The following is a 21657-nucleotide window of genomic DNA, read 5'->3' on the forward strand; positions in this document are numbered from 1 at the left end:
AGAGACAGGATGGGCACACATTATGAAAGGCAAGGACTGATTATGGATTGTCTACACAGCTTTGTATGGGAAATCATGTTTCACTAACTCAATTGAGTGTTTTGAAGAGGTGACAAAGAAGATTGATGAAGGCAGAGTGGTAGATGTCTACATGGACTTCATAAAAGGGTTTCAATAAGGTTCCACACAGTAGACTAGTAAAGATAGATCACAAGGCATCTGGGGGAGCTAATCAATTGGATAAAAAATTGGCTTGAAGGTAGCTCTTTGGACTGGAGGCCTGTGACTAGTGGTGTGCCACAATTATTCTGCTGGGTCCGCTGCTTTTCATCAATAATTTCAATGATTTAGGTGTGGATATAAGATGTATGGTTAACAAATTTGCAGGTGACACGAAAATAGGTGGTGTCGTGGACAGCAATGATCATCTCAGTGTACAATGGGGCTTTGATCAGATTGGCCAAAGATGCCAAGAAGCAGCAGATGGAGTTTAATTTAGATAAACATGAGGTGTTATATTTTGGTAAGACAAACCAGGGCAGGATGTATACAGTTAATGGTAGTGTCATGGGGACTACTGCCAAACAGACCTGGGGTGCAGTTGTCTACTTCCATGCTATATGAATCTACGAGTCTACGTTCAGTATTAGTTGCAATGTATTCAACTATGGCTCCCTCTATTGTCTGAAGTGGAGTATTTCATTGTTGCTGAGATAGTGGGGACTGCCGATGCTGTAGAATCTGAGATAACAAGGTGTAGAGATTCATTTTTGAAGAAATTCTTCATTTCTGAAGAAGGGTCCAGACCCGAAACGTCAGCCTTCCTGCTCCTCTGATGCTACTTGGCCTGCTGTGTTCAGCCAGTCTACACCTTGCTATCTCTCATTGTTGCTGTTTGCTTCTCCAGTCAGAGCTGTGGAACCCTTCCCAATAAATCAAAATTTCAAGATTCGTATCAGAAACTTAACCACAGCCTATTAATTCAGCATTGCAGATGTCATTTACGAATTGGAAGACAAAAGACTACCACCAACCTGGTGGTCACACTATACCACAATTCAATTTATTGATTTCTTTTGTGATTCCTTTTTGTGCCGTTCAAAGGTGGTTACTGTGCTTGAGGAAGGTGCAGTCACGGTTATGTTCCTTCACCACCTTTTCAGATTAAAGTATAGTTTTAGTATTAATACACTGGCTTGAGATCAAGTTAAAAAAGATTCCTGAAGGTGTTATTTAATAAATTAGGTGTTTCCATGTACAGTATTTTACTCCCTAAATGAACGCAGCCATTGTATACAGAAAGGATTAGACTATTACTGAAAATGTAAAATGCAGCCATTTAATTACAACTACTGTAATTAAAGTAAACTTGACATTCAACTAGAACCAATTTAAGGTTGAAATTTTGCTTGTTTCAATTTATACTTGTCTATAAGCAAGTCAAAACTTGTGACTGTGCAAAACTGCAATTTGAAACCAAACCAAAAAGCATTCCTTTGTATTATGGATACATCCCTTAAACATTTAATCATAAACCATTCTGAATTAATTTCCAAATAATACATTGATGAGAAAACAAAGTAAATCAACTGCATTTACAGCCATTTATATATTTTCTGAAAAGATCTCATTGTCATTAAATTAAGTTCATCAATCTAAAGCATTTCTCATTCATTTGAAACCTTCAAAATTTGAAATACCAGTGGTGGGTGAAGGGAGCTCATTAAAAAAAATGCTTCTTGTTTTAATACCAATTGCTATCAAGGTTTTATTTAAATCTACATAGAGTAAACTAGTAGAAAAATTTGGTGAGCGCTCTTACTCATCAAAAGTGCAGCTTACTTGTAGAGATTGATATGGAAAGTGTTCGCATTCAATGGCCACAAACAGTTCAGTAATCAGTAGTTCTGACTGACTTAATGCAGGATTGAGAAAACCCTCAAACTGGTAAAGGATTAACCCAGATTAAGTTCTGATGGAAGGTCATTAGCCTGAAAAATTAACTTTCTCTCAATAAATGCAAGTTGACCTGAGCATTTCCCAGTATTATGTTTCTCTTTCATTTGCAGCATCTGCGCTATTTTTTTTTGTCAATGTTTGAAACTCACTATAAAATTGATGGCTGGTAGTTCACAATAAAACTGATTTTTAGAACTGTTTTCAAACTCGCACTCAAGCACCAGGGTCTTCATTTAATCGCATATCATGTTGCCCTGTTACCACCATGGAACTCCAACTCAAATTTAATTTTTCCAGTTGTTCTTCAGAGCATGTACACATTTGTTCATGAACTGCATTATCATTTTTCGTGACTGAGCATAATTTAAGTCAGTCAAGTTGCATAAGTCTGCTAAAACCTGTGTAAAATCTTCGACTCCTATCCCAACTACACAGAATTTCACGGGTAACAAAATGAAAAACAAATTAAGACAAAGTGCTGGAGTAACTCAGCAGGTCCAACAGGGTCTGCAGAGAGAGAAACAGAGTTAACGTTGAGTCTAATGGTTCCTGTAAGTGTTGTTCAACTCTGTGTTAACGGCTTCTTGCTCCACATATACTTCCACTCTTGCCAAGTTGATCCACCACTTTGTTTTAAGTTCAAATCTCCAACATTGACCTCACTTCGCTTTTGAGAAACCCAACCCTACCATACTCCAAAAGTTTCATTTTGTAAAACACGTTAATTGAAAAGCCAAGTCAGTGCATCCCAATTTCTCACTGGTTACTCAAATTTCTGTGCTCTAGTAATTTAGACCTACGCTGAGGAAGATGGACAGCTGTGTCAGAATACTATGGCAGCACAGACCGGCTGAATTACTCCGTTGCATCATCAACTTTCTGCAAACATGTGTCCCAGGATTTGTTGCGTTGTGATTTATTATTTCTTTATGTGACATAGATTTTGTTTCAATGAACTGTGCACTTTTCTACTATACAGGTGTAAAGGAACTCTGCTGCTGTCATAGTTAAAAATAACTGAAACAGTTACACTCTTCTGCATATTCTGTCTACATTCAGTTTTCATTAATAAGGCTGAAATAATGCGTGCGTACAAAACAGTCACTATTAGTTCTTTGCACATACTTTGAAACCAATACCAACTATCTGGTCAGCTTTTTAAGAATTAGTCAATGGTACACCTGCTCAAACAAGATTCCTTAAAGAAATAGATCAGCGCTCGGTCATCAATTGAAAAGAGTTTTTTTTAAAACAACCGAACAGTATCTTTTGAAATGGAGAGAGCTTGGGTCCTTTGAACTTCTTACTAAAGAGAAATCATTTCTCCCATTCCCTAGCAATATTGATTTGATTTTTAAAAAAAGACTGTGTTTCAGTCTACACAGTTTGTCAACTTCTAGTTGTTTCTCAGATAGGAAACTCATCCCACGGTACCCTATCAATACTGGCAATGTCAGTCTGAGTGGGGAAAACCTGCTTCATGCTTACCATTGTTGTTATTAAACAGTTGTCTGCACGGTGAAAGTTAAAGGCACCAGCCCACATGCCCCTTTTCTGCATTTTATTTGTGAAAAAACTTGATTTGCAATTGAGTAAATCTTTCTGACTGGCCTACCATTGTTTTCTGGAACTTGTAGACACCTGTATGCATCTAATCACCACAATAATAAAGAAGGACAAAATATGCACACTAGCAAGATACACTGTGCAATCTTGAGTGACTCTTAGCAAAACTAAGCCAGAAGATATCTTGAAATGTGTATAATGGGGAAAAGACAGAAGAAGTTGATTAGCAAATTCTTTTTCAAAACAGCCAGGATTAGAATGCATCAAAATCATACAATTTTTTTTTGTTCTAAACAAACCTTCCAAATAAAGTGCAGCATCCACACAGGCAAGTCAATGGTTACATACAAAAACAGGCTTTTCTTCCACTGTCGTGAAATTTTTTTATGCAATCAACTAATAGTGTTATTGACAAACAGTTAAGATATGTCCATTTTAGGTTCTTCATTTCTTTCTTCTTTGGCTTCTTTAGTATTATAGATCCTTAAGCCTGCATCTATACAGCGCTGCAAGTAGTGCTCAGCAACCTGTAGTAGACAGGAATGCAATTAAACTCATTTACAATAAAAGTACATTGTTGGCATTAAAGAACTAGAAGATGTGATAGAAAATCAAGACAAAGTGATCACTGCATGGAATGAAATTTAAAAAAAGACAGGAATTTTACGCTCTTCAACATCAAAGTTTAGGTCCCACATGAATATTGATTTTGAAGTTAGAGATGAGATGCAACCTGGCTGCTGGCAGACACTGATTGTTGTATGCCTGTCCTAGATTTTATTGAGTGAACTTCAACCAAAACTCTTTCTTGCCTGTTCAATGCGGTGTCAAAAATCCTACAAGACTTTCTCTTGAGCAGGGGATACATCCAGTTTATTGGCCATTGTTTATCCCTCAATCAATCTTTCCAGAGCCAAAAAAGGCACCATTTGTTGGATCTTAATGTAGATACTGACGGCTAAATTTGCCTCTGAACAGTGACTGCATTTCAAAGCTGTCTCATTACCATGTGAAAGACTCTGCATAAATGAAAATCTTTTCTCCTCTTCAGTAAATGCTCCATAAATTGCATCATAAATTATACAACGTAACTCTCCTCGGATTTCCTCTCTCTTGCGGAAATGGAGTTGGGAATCAAGGATATAGAATGAAGAAGCAGCATCTAATTTCTATTTAGTACCCCATCAACAAATAGATGAGTTGGACTGAAGGATCTTTTTCTATGCTGTCTGCCTCGATGACTATCTATGACAATACATAGTGAGATCAGACAATGATATACACCAAAGTCCAGTTACTCCAATGATATGATGCCAAAACATGAGACTACTTTGAGTTCAAAAGGTTCTGAATCTAAATTTCTAATTCTCTTTCTAAAACAAAAAGGCTACAAGCTGGGCCAACTCAACCTGACCGTTGTGAGAAATAGTACAGCCTTTATGATGAACAGCAGCAGACAGGAGGCTAAATCATAAATAAGAGAAAACATTTTATAAAATCTGATCAAGCTGAAAGAATGGATATTCTTAAAACATACCTGTGGGTCCATGTTGCTCAGCATGTTCTGAAGGACGTGAACATCTTGCAACTGAAAACACTGCTTGAGTTCCTAAAAGGCAGAAATAAACTATTGTAAATGGTGACGATCAACACAATCCCAACCATCAGCAGTTTGGGACAGTGGGACAGTTACTGATTGGAAGCACAATGTTTTTTCCTAGATCTGTTCAATTTTCCAGTCAAGGAATTAAAGCTGCATGAAGTATATAGTGTGAAAGATAGGCTTGAAGAGAGTGTGAATGTTGAAGTAACAGTTTTCTGGCAATGTGCAGGAAATGTAAAGTGAATGTGGAAATAACAAGGATAATCAAATTAAATGGTTTAACATCCACTTGTTCTTCCCCAGGAAGAACTGCTTTTCAGGCAGCAAAAGAGGAGGAAGATAATGAATGAAGCTGAAGGGAACACACAAAAAAAAATGGAGTTATTAACCAAGACAGGATAAACTAAAGGAAAATGAGGAAAATACATTGGGAAAGTGTGTGTGTTCCTTACAATGCAGGAGGAGGCAATAAAATAAAATGAAAAAGCTGGATTACAAAGTTTGAACTAAAAGGCCCACCTAGAGCTATAAAGTTATACAGCACAGAAACAGACCTTTTGGTCCAGCTCATCCATGCCGACCAGATACCCTAAACTGATCTAGTTCCATTTGCCAGCACTTGGCCCATATCCCTCTGAACTCTTCCTACTTAAGTACCCATTCAGATGCCTATTGTGCCTGCCACCACCATCTCTCTGAGCAAATTCCATGCATGCACCATCCTCACCATTAAGAAGTCACACCTCAGTTTCCCTTGAAATCTTTCCCCTCTCACCTCAAACGTATGCTCCACAGTTTTGGACTCTCCTACACTGGAAAAAAAAGACCTCATCTATTCACCCTATCCATGCCCCTCATGATTTTACGAACCTCTATAACGTCACTTCTTAGCCTCCGATGCTCCAGGGAAAAAAGCCCCGGCCTATTCAGCCACTCCCTATGGATCAAACCCTCCAATCTAGGACATCCTCGCAAATCTTTTCTGGATCCTTTAAAGTTTTACAACATGGCCCAGAATGCTTATTTTGAATGCAGCAACCCCGAGCATTTGGTTTGTTGAATTGAGCAATTATATATTTGTTCACTCACAAAAGCAAAAATCACACATAGTTCATTAATATTAAATTTCGCTGCCAGCATGAGCTGCAATGTAAATCAGCATCCAAATGGATGCAGGACAATGTATACAGTTTATTTTTAGAAAAAAAACATGCCTGGTGCTTACCAGTGGTAAAGATTCAAACACTTCCCTTGGGGGCATACCACGAACATCCAGGTGATTCAAATGCTGGGCCACATTATGTATCGCTACTGTTTCCGCAGTCTTGGTTTCTGCAAATTCACGAACCCGTTGGATAAACTCTGCTAGTTCAGTGTTAAATGCTTCCATATAACCTTCTTCAGCTATCTTTGTGGAGGTGGGGGGGGTAGTGAGAAACAGAAAAAGTAATGTCAAGTTTACCTTTAGCTGAACCAGATTGAGTATTTTAGGACAATAGTGAGCTTGTTCTCAGTCAATCACAATTACAACTGCCCACAGAGTAGCTTGAGGCAGGCATCAATAAGCCACAAGTAAATACAAGACGACTTAACAGTAGTTTAGTTTGTGTTCGCGAAGAAACAGCACAGGCATGATAGATGCCTAAAAGTCACAACAGCTTTTAACCCAAGGCAGGCCATTTGGCTCATGAAGTCCATTCCTAACTTAGTACTTATAATTTATATTACTACATTATGAGGGCATGAGGGGAATAAGAAAAGGCGGTGGTGGGAATCTGGAACTGACAGCCTGTAAAAATGATAGACGCAGAAACCCTCCTAACATTGAAGTATAATTTAGATATTAATTTGCAATGCCAATGCGTACAAGCTGATGGATGGAAAATGGGATTATAATAGTTAGGTCCTTGTTTTTGACTTGCAGGCTTGATGGCCTGAAGTGCCTTTTTCTACACAGTAGACCTCTATGATTCTACATTCAAAAGAAATTAATGCAATATAACCTTGACAGAGCTACCCACATAACTCACTGAAAATTCTCTAATCATCAGCGCCAACAATAAAAGGATGCAGTGCAAGAAAGGATGGAAAAACTTTCATTAAGTAGATTCTTCTGACATCCACAGGCTTTGAGGACACAAAGATGGACTAGATATTGAAGAAAGCAGTTACGTAACACTTAGACTAATGGAAACTTAATACACCAGTTTTAATATACAGAGCACAGAATGGATATTATAGTGAGAATCACCACTATCTGTGGAGAGGGAGCTCTAAAATGGAAGCTTGAGCTCTTCCCTCACCCCCTTATTTTTTAGATATTTACTTTTGCTTTCTCAAAAAATTGTCTGAAGCAGCCACGAGGATCTTCCTGAAGACTTCTGCCCAGTTCTATAATGAACTGCATCACAACAGCCTGGTGTGCCACTTGTTCCATCAGTGCTTGTTTCTGTAAATACAACAAGGAAGTAGGTCACAGGAGAGCTCCAGTGAACAAGGAGATAACAAGGTGTAGAGCTGGATGAACACAGCAGGCCAAGCAGCATCAGAGGAGCAGGAAGGCTGACGTTTCAGGCCTAGACCCTTCTTCAGAAATGGGGCAAGGGAAGGGGGGTCTGAAATAAATAGGGAGAGAGGAGGGTGGGAGGCGGATACAAGATAGAGGAGAAGATAGGTACAGAGGAGACAGACTGGTCAAAGAGGCAGGGGATGGAGCCAGTAAAGGTGAGTGTAGGTGGGGAGGTAGGGAGGAGATAGGTCAGTCTAGGGAGGACGGACAGGTCAAGGGGGTGGCATGAGCTTAGTAGGTAGGAGATGGGGGTGCGGCTTGAGGTGGGAGGAGGGGATAGGTGGGAGGAAGGACAGGTTAGGGAGGCGGAGACGAGCTGGGCTGGTTTTGGGATACGGTGGGGGAGGAGAGATTTTGAAGCTTGTGAAGTCCACATTGGTACCATTGGACTACAGGGTTCCCAAGTGGAATACGAGTTGCTGTTCTTGCAACCCTGCCTCTTTGACCGATCTGTCTCCTCTCCACCTATCTTCTCCTCTATACACCTCCCCCTCTCTCCCTATTTATTTCAGATCCCTCTTCCCTTCCCCCATTTCTGAAGAAGGGTTTAGGCTCGAAACATCAGCCTTCCTGCTCCTCTGATGCTGCTTGGCATGCTGTGTTCATCCAGCTCTACACCTTGTTAACTCAGATTCTCCAGCATCTGCAGTTCCTACTATCTCCAGTGAACAAGTTCTCTTTTTTGAGGAGGGCATAAGGTAAGCTGTACGCTAAACCCGTCCATTCCTTTCCAGTCAAAATGATAAATGCCACCAGATGAATGAAATCATTGCAGCATAGGCTTGGGTTAAACATGGAGCAATTCACTGTGCAAGGATAAAAGCACCACTGCACTATTTGTCATTTTTCATTCCATTTACATAAAGTGTTTCTTGCATTCTGACCTCAGTGTCACATACCTTTTTGCTGCCAGGAAAACATACTTCCAGTGATGCCCAGTATTGGTCATGAGTTTGCTCTCTGTACACAATCCTCATTAGTCTCAAAGTCCCATTTGTATTCCTCTCCTCTTCTGGGGCTCTGACTAGGTCAACATTCTTACTCAACAAAGGCTTTATTCTATTACTCTGGTGAAATATATCCGAGTAAACCTAGTCTTAAAATAACTTGTAATATAGTTTCTTTTTAACCCTGAATTGTTGGGTTTTAATCAGATTCCAAATCATCAATCTAATCCTTAGCTCTGTCTCACTGTATTTTACTGTACAGATGACAAAGTTTTTCTCCTTTTTATGAATCCCTTTTTCACAATAGTTAGGAAATGCTAGTGATGACAGAAAATGTGGCATTTCCATGAGATCAAATAACACTGCACCAACTCTCAAAGATAGCAGTGATGGTATTCTCAACTATGTTTTTGTGGGACAAAAGCATGCATTTGATAATTAGCCAGTTCAGAAAAATAATTTGCCCTTTTCCTTAATAATTAAATAAAATGTAATAACCCAATTTTGCAAATTGAAACACAATGATATTCAATTAGTCACATCAAACTCTATGAAATCTTGAGGAAGCAGGGAGAACTGGAAACAAAAACATTTAAAGGTGAAGCTTGAATCATTATTTCACAAAAGACTCTATAAAGATACTTATATCATAATGTTACTGAAAGAAAATCAACAGCTAGGTCAAGCAGAACCTTAATCGGTTCTCCCATAAGACTTCACACCAGATGTACTGTCTGCCTGAATTTATATTTAATATTAAGTTTAAGACAGGTTGGCTATCATAGATCAAAATATAACTCTTCACCCATACTCAACTATATGATCAATAATCAGCCTTGCAGAATGCATATCAAATACTCACCATGCATAAAAAGCTCAAAATAGCTGTACAATTTAAATTACTTCAAAACATTTTAAAAATCTTGCACTGAACGCTACTGGAGAATTGGGCACATCTGGAATTGATTTCAGTTGTACAATAACAAACAGTTACTGGATTATAATGCAGTTGAGTGCACTTAAGTTACTTCCTTACACCTCAACAAAATAATGGAGTAATTTTCAAATGTTATTTCCATGAGAGTGTCACTCAACAGGTTCATTAGAATGATCCCTGCTATGGAGAGATTGTCTTATGAGCTAAAGCTAAACAGGTTAAGATTCTCGTCACTGGAGTTTAGAAGAATGAGAGATGAGCTCATTGAAACATATCGGAATATTAAAGGGGCTTGACAGGGTAAATGCTGAGAGGATGTTTTCCCCTATGGGGGAGTCTAAAACCAAAGAACATAGTCTCAGAATTAAGAGGTACCAATTTAAGAATGAGATGAAGAGGAATTTCTTCTCTCAGAAGGTTGGGTGTTTTTGGAACTCCTTGGTACAGAGGGCTGTGGGAGCAGAGTCCTTGCATATATTTAAGGTTGAGGTAGGTAAGATTCTTGATCAGTAATGAAATCAAGAGTTATGAGGAAAACAGACACAAGAAATATTGGATCAGCCATGATCTATTGAATGGTGAAGCAGGCTTGAGGGACTGAATGGCCTACTCCTGTTCCTATTTCTTATGGTCTTATAAAGAGGGTGCCCGGACTATTCAATGAAAAATAATTAAACATCTCTACCCCTAAAAGTACTTTGGGCTTTTCTGAATACCTCCAACATTTTCTGTTTTCATTTTATTTCTATAATGTTTGCAACCCTTATTTTGTTTCATTGTTTCAAGTCTGTTCAGCTGAGTATCGATCACTAACTTACACAGTAGAAAAATAAGCAAAGCCCAGGGAAACGAACAATTAGTGTGGATTAAACCTACATTGCTAAAATTCTGAAGAAGGGTCTTGACCCGAAATGTCAGCTTTCCTGCTCTTGGCCTGCTGTGTCCATCCAGCTCTACACCTTGTTATCTCAGATTCTGCAGCATCAGCCGTTCCCACTATTTCTTGCTAAAATTCATTTTTGGTTCTGGCTTACCTCTTCCTTCTTCAAATTAAAACACCAGTTTATTAGATAATTAGCAGTATCTTGACAAATGAGGTGAGGATGATCCGATAAATATCTCTGACTATCAACCCATCGTTTCAACATGCCTGCAATGAGAGAGGAAGTGGGAAACTTCACTGAATGATTTCTCAAACTTCAAAAACAATGACACAACATAAACTAAATATTTATTTTGCAGTAAGAACTCCTGCCTGTTCCATTATTACACAGTAGTTGGGAAATGGAAGCGTAGTTAAACAGATTTCGTAGCCAATTGAATCGATCTAAATAATGCAGCGTGCCAGTTTAAACATAATTGTTTCATTTCCTAAATACTAAATATTAGATTGCATTGACAGTACTCAGTTGTAACCATGTATGGGCTGCTACAGTTTACATTCGGATGGCTTCTTTCTTATTGCAGAGTTGTAGGGCTGCAGTGGTTACAGAAAAGGGAAAAGGAAAGGCCTTGTGTGGATTTTAGCAATTTAAAACTGACACGGCAGTGCATTGGGAACACATTTGGCTAAACAGGAAATACAAACCTTACTATTCCAGAATGAAGTGCAACTATTTTTAAAATGTCTTAAAAGCAAAATCTTAAGATGCGACTTTTGCAAAATACATAATTTCACTAATTTATTACCGATTTAATATTCAAGGATGGAAGGGAGATTCAAATTCTCACTGCACCGTTCAGAACAGTTAATTAGTATTTTCATTGACAGGTGAATTGACTTAGATATCTTTCCAAATTTGCAAAGAAATCAGTATTTCCATGAGCTCATCTGGCAAATCATTGATATCAGTATAGCTATTCAGTGAATTACTTGTTTCTTTTACATTAAAAATTCACCTTCATAACAGAGGTTGCGTAACATGTGGTGTGCACATGTTGCCAGTGTCTTTTTGGGAAGGTAGACTGTGCGATTCCTAGTTTGCTTTGGTAAGAATTGGTTATTTTACAAATGTACATTGAGAGTACACACTGTGCACTTCAACAGCTAAAGAGCTGTTTACTTACCAAAGTGCCTGATCTGCTGGTGATATCTCTGTACAAAAGTTACATTTTTTCCATCTTCCTCTGCTTCTTTACACTTTTTGTTGATCACACTCTGTAAAAAGAAGAACAGACTAAGAAAGAAAAAGCTAAATCTCTAGAAGAGACGTTCGAGTGCAGGTTCATAATTCCTTGAAAGTGGAATTGCAGGTGGACAGGATAGTGAAGGTTGTGTTTGGTATACTTGCCTTTATTGGTCAATGCATTCAATATAGGAGCTAGAAGGTCATATTGCAGCTGTAAGTACATTGGTTAGGTCATTTTTGGAATACTGTACTCAATTCTGGTCTCCCTGCCATTGGAAAGATTGAAATCTGAAAGGGTTCAGAAAAAATTTACAACGATGTTGCCATGGTCAGAGGGTTTGAGCCATATGGAAAAGGTTGATTAGGGCTGGGGCTATTTTTCCTGGAGTGTCGGAGGCTGAGGGATGAGGTCTATAAAAGCATGAGGGACATGGATGGGGTGAACAGCCAAGGCTTTTTCCCCCAAGACAGGGGAGTCCAAAACTAGAGGAAATTGGTTTAAGGTGAGAGGGGAAAAATTTAAAAGGGAACGAAGACCAACTTTTTCATACAGAGGGTGGTGCGTGTATGGAATGAGGTGCCAGAGGAAGTGGTGAAGCCTGGTACAATAATAAGATTTAAAAGGCATCTGGATGGGTACATGAATAGAAAAAGTTTGGAGGGCCAAGGGCCTATTGCTGGCGAACGGGACTAGATGAATTTGGGATATCTGGTCGTCATGGATGAGTGGGACCGCAGGGTCTGATTCTATGCTATACAGCTCTATGATGCTATGAGACAAAGACATTGCAGATAATGGGACAACGCAGAAGGAATTAAGAACCATTAAGAGTAATGGGGAACCAGATATTCTTCTAGGCACAGTTTTTAACCTCCCAGTGTCATTCCTAAAGAATGAAAGAAGAGGGTCTTAGTGACAGGCATAGGTATGAGTCTATATTACCATTCTGCAGTCCCACAGTTCATAACCCATTTAAAAGTCAATATCTTCAACTATGTAGCCCTCTCTCAGAAGCAGTATAAATCGTCAGCCAAGCTTTTAGGTACAGAAGGATATCTGCTAACAGAGATAGCAGGAACTGCAGATGCTGGAGAATCTGAGATAACAAGGTATAGAGCTGGGTGAGCACGGCAGGCCAAGCAGCATCGGAGGAGTAGGAAAGCTGACGTTTTGGGCCTAGACCCTTCTTCAGAAAAATGAAGAAAAAAAATCATTTTTCTGAAGAAGGGTCTAGGCCCGAAACGTCAGCTTTCCTGCTCCTCTGATGTTGCTTGGCCTGCCGTGCTCATCCAGCTGTACACCTTGTTATATCCACTAACAGTTGGCAGAATGATTGCTATTGCGGTTTGATCTGCTGTCTGTTTGCACATTAGGTGCTCAAATCACAAAACTAATTTGATTTTAGAAAAATCAAATGCTACTTACTGTTCAGGAGTTTTAATTAACAACACCACTGACAGAAAGTCTACCTTGAATTGCAGAATCAGTCTACTTAAACTTTTGTTTTATAGCTTCATAGTTTATTAGAAAAAAGAAATAAAGATACCGCATGCAAGTTCTCAAGCTGCAATGGTGGTTTTGAATTAAAATTCTCTCGATTTTTCGCAACATAATCACATTGCTCTCATGCTCCCTTTACTCTGATTAAGAGTTGGAAATATATACTGTACCTTATTAAAACCTTCCCTACTGTCTGTATCAATGTTCCATGAACTTAGCCTCTCATTCCAAGTTAGCTCTTCCTCCTTTTGCCTCCATTCATCTTCTTTTTGCTTCAGCTCCCAGAATTCAACCTGCGCTTTGGCCCGTTCTTGTTCCAAAGACTCAGAATTGTGCAGCTCCAAATCACAAAGTCTCTGCTGAGCTTCAGCAAGCCTCCAGCCACATTCCATTGTTTTCTTCACCAATTCCTGTTGCGTGTGACAAACACCATCTACTCCACTCATGCAAACCTAGGAATACATATGCAGCAGATTAACAAGCATCAAAAGACTTCAATTATTTAAACTGAACAACACAGGACTGTATCTAAATTTTGCAGCATGGCATGTGGACAATCTTGACCACCATACCTTGTCATATCAAAAACAATTTCAGGATGTCCCAAAACGTTATGCAGTTAATTAAATACTTCTGAAATGTAGTCACTGTAAAGTAGGACATAACAAAGTGTGGAGCTGGATGAACATAGCAGGCGAAGCAGCATCTTAGGAGCACAAAAGCACCTTTTTTCTGATGAAGGGTCTAGGCCCGAAACGTCAGCTTTTGTGGTCCTAAGATGCTGCTTGGCCTGCTGTGTTCATCCAGCTCCACACTTTGTTATCTTGGATTCCCCAGCATCTGCAGTTCCCATTATCACTGTAAAGTAGGAAACACTTTACACTGAAGATCCCCACAAACAGCGTTAACAATATAATTACTTCACTGATATTAATCAAAGGACACCAAGAAACTGATAAGACCATAACATACAGGAGCAGAAATTAGGGCAGTCAGCCCATCAAGTCTGCTCTGCTGTTCAATCATGGCTGATAAGTTTCTCAACCCCATTAACCTGCTTTCTCCCCGTAATCCTTGATCCCCTTGACAATCAGGAACCCATCTATCTTCATCTTAAATATACGCAATGACCTGGCTTTCACAGCATTCTGTGGCAGTGAATTCCATAGGTTCACCATGCTCTGGCTAGAGGTTTCTCCTTAACATCATGTTCTTTTTCAAACAATGCTATGGGGTCTTTCATGTTCACAGGGGTGGTAGACAGGGCCTCCTTTATCATCTTATCCAAAAGAAAACATTCTCAAAAACTTTTCGCTTTTTCTATCAGTGCTGCAATGAAATGTCAGCTCTTTCCACATTCTGCTGGTGTCTCTAAAAGAAGGTAGTGCATAAAACTTTTATCACTAACCTTGTGAACACCAAGGCACCTGCTAAGTCATGGCAACTGTAACTCTGTAGTCACTGTACACAGTCAGAAGACCCCACAGTTTGAAATCTAGGGTCAGAAATATGGCAATCAGCCCTCCAATCTGTTCTGCCATTCCATTAGATCAAGAATGATCTGCAACTTTGCTCCTTATCCTTTAATACTATTATTGAACAAAAATCAAAGGGATGAAAGATCCAATTGCTCCATCATTCATACTATTTTGGGAAAAAGGAAGAACTTTAAGAGTGTTTTGTTTTTGTCCATGATAATGTACTTCCCTCACCCCCTACATCGACAGAAAACATAACATGTACACCAACACATGCCACAGAAGCACCTCTGTAAAACTAAAGGTCATTACAGGAAACACCACACCCTAGATCATTTGCTCTTTCATTGAATTTTTTTAAAAAAAAATCTGATCCAATGCTCTGCTTTTTGAAAATTATTAAGAGGGTTTTCAACTTTTCTGTCACTTTTGGTTCAGTTTGGGCTGTTGCAGTCAGAAGCCATCAACTGATTAAGGTACTTCAATGTCCATCATTTTCATAACCAGAAATCTGATCGAACAGTCAGTTTATATGCAACATATTGCAAATCATGCTGACATCACAGATGCACTGTCCTGCATGCCTGGACCTCATTTTTAGCTAGAAATAAAAAGTTGGGCAAGGTGCATATTTAAAGTAGTCTCACAATCCTTTAAGTTTCAGATTACATACACTGCAAATGTCATTCTAATTTTTGAGTTAGGGAGACAAAAAGTGCACTGTCACAGTCAAAATGACAACCCCTTGCCAGCAAAATTAAGTAAAATGCTGAGTTGGATCTTACATTGATCCACTCCAAAACCAGTACCAAGTACAGGGTCCCAGGAAAAATAGCAGTCTGGACCTGGAAGACAGAGCACAAGGCTTGGCAGTAGGCCATGCTACAAGTAAATATTCAATTTAACCAGACTCAAACTAGATCACATTAGTTAAAAAACATGAAAAGTAAGATGATTAAAAACAAACACTTCTATTAATAAATTTTGATAAAGATGGCATCGCAGGTAGTGTCTCATAACTGCAATAGCAGGGACATTCGTGAACAGAACACAACTGCAGTGCCTACACTGCAACAAACTTCCAGCAGTGAACCATTTTTAGAAAGAGAGAGAAAAGAAAAATCAAATGCCATCCTTGCACATGAACCAGAAATTTAATATACAGCAACAGCGTCTAATGAGGAATGCAAATGCATGTTGGTTTCATGGCAAAGGATTGGGCTGTGACAAAGAAAGCCTTGAAATATGGCAGAGCTTTGGAGAGGCTGACTACAAGTTTTAGTCTTTGTACACAAGGGCGGCTACGCTTTTGTTTACCCATAAGGCAATGGAAGCTCACTACATTCATTCTGGGGATTGAGGGGATTATCCTATGACAAATATAGGCCCACGCTCTCTGATGTTAAGAATAATAAAAGGCGATTGCATTGAAACACAATATTCCAAGAGGGCTTGACAGGGCACATGCTGAAACTTTAAACCGAAATGGAAGTTGGACTGCTGCAACTGAAATACCTGGAAAATTGTTTACAACTTGAAAATCAAGTGCAGGACATTGTTGAGTTCTGCAGTACAATACTGCTTTTGCAAAGCAAAAAACTGAGGTTGAGACCAAAGAGCACCAAGAATCTTTTCAGTTCAGGAAATTCTGCCTGGCAACAACTCTGTTTGTTGAACTGTTGTAATAAAAAGCTCTAAGTGCCAAGAACAGCTTAGAGTGAAAAATCATCCAGAGCCAGCAGGCAGATGACAAACCCCTCTCTTCACCTGGGGGCAAAAGAAAAGGATTAAAAGAAAGAATTTACGAAAGAAAAGATCCAAGTTCACCGAATTAACTGTTGAATTAAGAACCATCACTGTATAGACAGCAGCACAGTACCATGTTTAAAAATCAAGAGGACTGAGCGAGGAATAAAAAGCGACTTCCCACCTCATGGTCTGTACTTTTGATTTTATTTATCCTCTCTACGTTCCACTCCAGCCATGGTATGTGTGTTAAACAATTCTTCCTTCTTAAACTGCAAATGTATGTATGTTTGGGTTTTGAAAGAGTATAGTTCAAGTTGCATAAAATGGATTTTTTTTTAAACTGTCACTTAAATATTAGGTTAAATATTAGCATATAGTTATTTCTACCATTATGGACAAAGCCTGGTGTTAATTTGTTTTGATCCGGATAGCAGAAAAACTGGATTTTGGTGAAATGATTGGGAGTTTCATACACTTACACATTTTTGTTGAACAGTGAGGCATAATTATTGGCATATTATACTCACTAAAGTCACAAGAAAGGCTCTAAAATTAGAGATCGTGGCCTGACTACATCAGCCACTTGGGAGAGTTGAAAATCTATGGAATTCTCCATCCCAGGTGGGTATGGATATCATTTATTGCATTTGAAGCTGCAGTCAATAAATTTGCGGCCGCAAAAGAAATGAAAGGATATGGGCTTCTTTTCAGAAAGGTCTAGGCCTGAAACGTCAGCCTTCCTGCTCCTCTGATGCTGCTAGGCCTGCTGTGTTCATCCAGCTCTACACCTTGTTATCTCTGAAAGGATATGGGTATTGGGCAGAAATTACAATTGAGGATGACATGTGGCCACGATCTGAAGTGACAGAATAGGCTCAAGGGGTGATATGTTCTTCAAAAGCATTTTTTGGCTTGAATTCTAGCAACATTCCAAACAGGAGTGGGGAAATATCCATACTGTAATATTCCAGGACCAATGCATCACATTTGCTGTGACAGCAAGCATGTGGAGGAAGTGCTGATCTGGATACAGTTGACACACTAAACCAATTTTGGAGGGCTTTTTAAGAATCAAAACCATAGTTTTTTAAAAAAATCTATTCATTTTGTGAGATGTGTGCGTTGCTGGCTAGCCAGTCTTTTTTGCCCAGCCCCAGCTGCCCTTGAGAAGGTGGTGGTGAGCTGTCTTCTTGAACTGCTGCAGTCCAGCAGCTGTGTGTTAATCCACAATGCCATGAGGACGGGAATTCCAGGATTTTGACCCAGTGACAGCGAAGGGGCAGCAATGTGTTTCCAAGTCACGATGGCAAGCGGCTTGGAGGGGAACTTGAAGGTAGTGGTATTCCCATATGTCTGCTGCCCTTATCCTTCTAGACAGAAGTGGTCGTGGGTCTGGAAGGTGCTGTCCAAGATGTTTGGTGAATTTTTGCAGCACACCTTGCAGATAATGCACACTGTTGCAACTGAGTGTCAGTGGTGGAGAGATTGGATACTTGTGGATGTTGTGCCAATCAAGGAGGCTGCTTTGTCCTGGATGGTGTTAAGCTTCTTGAAGGTTGTCAGGGCTGGACTCATCCAGGCAAGCGGGGAGTATTCCAGCACACTCCTAACTTGTGCCTTCTAGATGGTGGACAGGCTTTGAGGAGTCAGAAGGTGAGTTACTCGCCATAATAGCCTCTGACCTCTTGTAGCTGCTATGTTTAAGTGGTGAGTCCAGTTGAATTTCCAGAATGTTGACAGTGGGGGATTCAGTGATTGTAACACTATTAAATGTCAAGGGTGGTGCTTGGATTGTCTCTTATTAGTGATGGTCATAGTCTGGCAATTGTGTGGCGCAAATCTTACTTGCCTCAGAGAATTGCGCTTCAGTATTTTTGATTCTCCAGAAACAACCTAGGAGTAACTATCTAATCAAGCCCCTTCAGAACATTGTACATTTTACCTCTCATTGTTTTATACTCCAGTTAATATAGACCCAATTTGCTCAGCTTCTCATCACTGGCTCCTATGAATGTACGGTAAAACTATCTAATGAACTCTCACTGTTTCATCTCCAATGTATGTATTTCCTTCCTAAAATGCAGATGCCAAAACTATACATAGCATTCGAGATGTTGCACAAAGCCTGCTACAATTATAGCAAAACTTTCTTATTTTTATCCCTTTTCAATAAACGCCAGCTTGTCATGAGCCTTCTTTCCTGCCTTCACTGCAGAAGGTGGGTAGAAGTAATGATTTTGCCCATTTATTAATCTGTGAACAATACAGCACAAAAATTAATGGTCAACAAAACTTGATACACAGCAAGGGTAAGATCCAAGGAACAGGTAATTCATTATTAACAAAGATATAAATTTGGATCTTGAACACTGTTTTCCAAACAATCCATCAAGTTTAAAAAAAGGTGAAATGACATTTAAGAATGTTGTGGGGTACTTTAGTTAGGATAAGAGATTAATGCACGCTATTAAACCCCATGGGATTGGGGGAAGTACATTGGCACAAATAGGAAACTGGTTGGCAGAGAGGAAACAGAGTAAAAATTAATGGGTCCTTTTCAAATCAGCAGGCAATAACTCGTGGGGTGCCACAGGGATCAGTGTTACCCCAGCTATTCACAATATATACTAATGATTTGGATGAGGGAACAAAATGCAACATCTCCAAGTTTGCAGATGATACCGAGCTGTGTAGGAGGGTTAATTGTGGCGAGGATGCAGGATCTCGACAGGTTGGGTCAGTGGGAAAATCAATGGCAGATACAGTATAATTTGGATAAATGTGAGGTTATTCACTTCAGAAAGAAAAACAAGGCAGCAGATTACTACCCAAACGGTTGTAAGTTGGGAGAGGGGTGTACAGCAGGGCCTGGGTACCCTTGTGCACCAGTTGCTGAAGGTAAGCATACAGGTGCAGCAGGTGGTAAAGGCGGCAAATGGTACGTTGACCTTCATTGTGACAGGCTTCAAGTACACCATTGCCTATCCATTGTCATTACTTCCAGTGACATTTCCCAATCCAGCATAGACATGTGAGACCTCACACCATCATATTTTTCCTATTGAAGATTCAGAATCAACTATCCCACTCTTCATCTTGATGAAGAATTCTATCATGTTACAGTCACCCATCCCCAAGGAGTTTCACAACTCCACTGACAACTCTTCCTTTCTCATTGGCATAATAACAAGTCTTAGATAGTCTGTCCTCAAGTTGGCTCCTCAATGTACTGGTCCAGAAAACCATTCCATATGCAGTCTAGGAATTCCTCCTCTACAGTATTGTGACTAATTTGATTCATCCAATCTATATATAGACGAAAGCCATTCATAATTACTGTATACATCTGAATTCCGGTTTGATGCCATTCCCAACGTTGTCAGAAGCACAGGACACCGGGGTTATAGTCTAACTGGTTTATTTGAAATCAAAAGCTTTAGGAGCACTGCTCCTTTGTCAGTTGATGTGCTTATTCATCACTTCACCTGACAAAGGTGCAGCACTCCAAAAGCTTGTGATTTCAAATAAACCAGTTAGACTATAACCTGGTGTCCTATGACTTCTGGCTTTGTCCATCCCAGTCCAACACTAGCAACTCCACATCATCATTCCCAACATCACCACTACTGTTTGGTGGTCTATATGCTACCTTCACGAATGTTTTTTTGTCCCTTTGTTTATCTCACAGATTCTATGTTGTCTGATTCAATATCTGTTCCTAACATTGTGATTACTTCAAGGCGAATTAGGGATGGGCATTAAATGCTGGCCCAGCCAGTGATACCTACATTCCAAGAACAAAAAAGTCAGGGGAAACATCGCCACATCAAAAAATATCACCTCAGGTAATATTTCAGGAAAGATGAACAGGGCCAACAGTCATTAACATCTACATTCTAATACCACGCTGTCAGTTTTACATTAGAAAAATCTAATTCCTCATCTATTATTCTTAGTTCAGTTCCCACCTACCCTTTATGGTTCTCCGTATACTTGCTAGATCAATATCCACAGGATATTAGTTTAAGCCATTCCCCTTAACTCCAATTAAGCATCCCACAAGGATATTTGTTCCAGCTTTATTCAGGGACAACCTATGAATCAGAGTTTCATCCTACTGTATCACTTCTCTGGCCACAAATTCTACTTGTGTTATCATCCAGCTTCCACAGACAGTTTTGAGTGGAAGTAAAGAATGGTTGAGGCTCTAATATTCACTGTTCTTTCCTCCATAGCTCCTGAAACCATGTAACTCTAAGCTTTATCCTTCACCCCATCTCCCGATACACACACAGAGTTCTATGTAAAGTTCTGCATTTCTTTGATGCGTTGTCAACAGTTTTCAACAACTTCTGACTGGGGTTCTGTTACCAGTACGATCTGTTCTCTTGCTCTGGCACCAGAGACAGTACAACGCTTTGGAAAGGGGAACACTAGTGGAGGTTGACCAGGGATAATCCTACAGCCGTACGGCCGATCCAGACACTGGGGATGGTCGGGGGGGTGGAGTGGGAGGGGGTGCTTTCTTTTTTGCTGCAGGGTGAATGACGTTAATGTGCAACTAGCTCCTGGGGTCAGTGACAAGATGGTCAGCCCTGGTGAAGGACAGTACCTGACTCGGACACGCCATGTTGGGGAGGAGTTTATGTCGCTGTCCGTCCTCCTCTTCCTCCTCCTCGTCGTCGTCGTCGTCGTCTGAAGCGATTGCGGGAAAGCCAGGCCGGTAATCCATCATCATCATCAGCATCATGGAACCCCGGGCCCGGTCTCAGTGTAACAAAGCGCCCGGGGTCACGTGATCGGAGCGGTACTGGGGCCACGTGATCGGAGCCGGCCTGGGGTCACGTGACCCTCCCGCCGGCCCGCCTCCTCGGCGCCCTCCTCTCCGCGCCTGCGCATTAGCACCGAAGTCGTCCGGCTGTCTCCGTCGATACGATGCCGTCCGTGGCGCAGTCCGTCGCGGAAAGTCCCACCTGCTTCAGAGGTGTGTACTACCATCTCTGAACAGATTCATTGCAAAAATTCGGGTTTTTTTCAACCATGCCCTCCAGACAAGAGCTCTACTTGTGCTGTAGCATGGCCCCTACCTCTGGACCAGGGGATAATGGGAACTGCAGATGCTGGCTAATCCGAGATAATAAAGCGTGGAGCTGGATGAACACAGCAGGCCCAGCAGCATCTTAGGAGCACAAAAGCTTTCCTGCTCCTAAAGATGCTGC

The 21657-nt window shown here is 40.2% G+C and overlaps 1 protein-coding gene across 1 annotated transcript; it reads right to left on the bottom strand.

Moving 5' to 3' along the window:
- Positions 1–1207: 1207 nt before the first annotated feature.
- Positions 1208–21301, bottom strand: cdc37l1 (cell division cycle 37-like 1). Its single transcript, XM_048528167.2, has 8 exons — positions 21051–21301; positions 13382–13663; positions 11649–11739; positions 10616–10731; positions 7455–7577; positions 6354–6536; positions 5063–5134; positions 1208–4052 (listed from the first exon to the last, which is right to left on the bottom strand). Exons 1-8 carry the CDS (start codon positions 21186–21188, stop codon positions 3945–3947), a joined length of 1113 nt encoding a protein of 370 aa, XP_048384124.2. The 5' UTR covers positions 21189–21301; the 3' UTR covers positions 1208–3944.
- Positions 21302–21657: the final 356 nt, after the last annotated feature.

The sequence above is a fragment of the Stegostoma tigrinum genome, chromosome 3 (genome assembly GCF_030684315.1).
Source record: "Stegostoma tigrinum isolate sSteTig4 chromosome 3, sSteTig4.hap1, whole genome shotgun sequence".
In the NCBI taxonomy this organism is placed as follows: domain Eukaryota; kingdom Metazoa; phylum Chordata; class Chondrichthyes; order Orectolobiformes; family Stegostomatidae; genus Stegostoma; species Stegostoma tigrinum.

Coding starts and splice junctions, on each gene's coding strand:
- cdc37l1 (XM_048528167.2), bottom strand. CDS start 21,188: ATGATGCTGATGATGATGATGGATTACCGGCCTGGCTTTCCCGCAATC. Junction 7,578..10,615: donor TTAATTTGAAGAAGGAAGAG/GTAAGCCAGAAC, acceptor TTGTATTTACAG/AAACAAGCACTGATGGAACA. Junction 4,053..5,062: donor TGAGCAACATGGACCCACAG/GTATGTTTTAAG, acceptor TGTCTACTACAG/GTTGCTGAGCACTACTTGCA.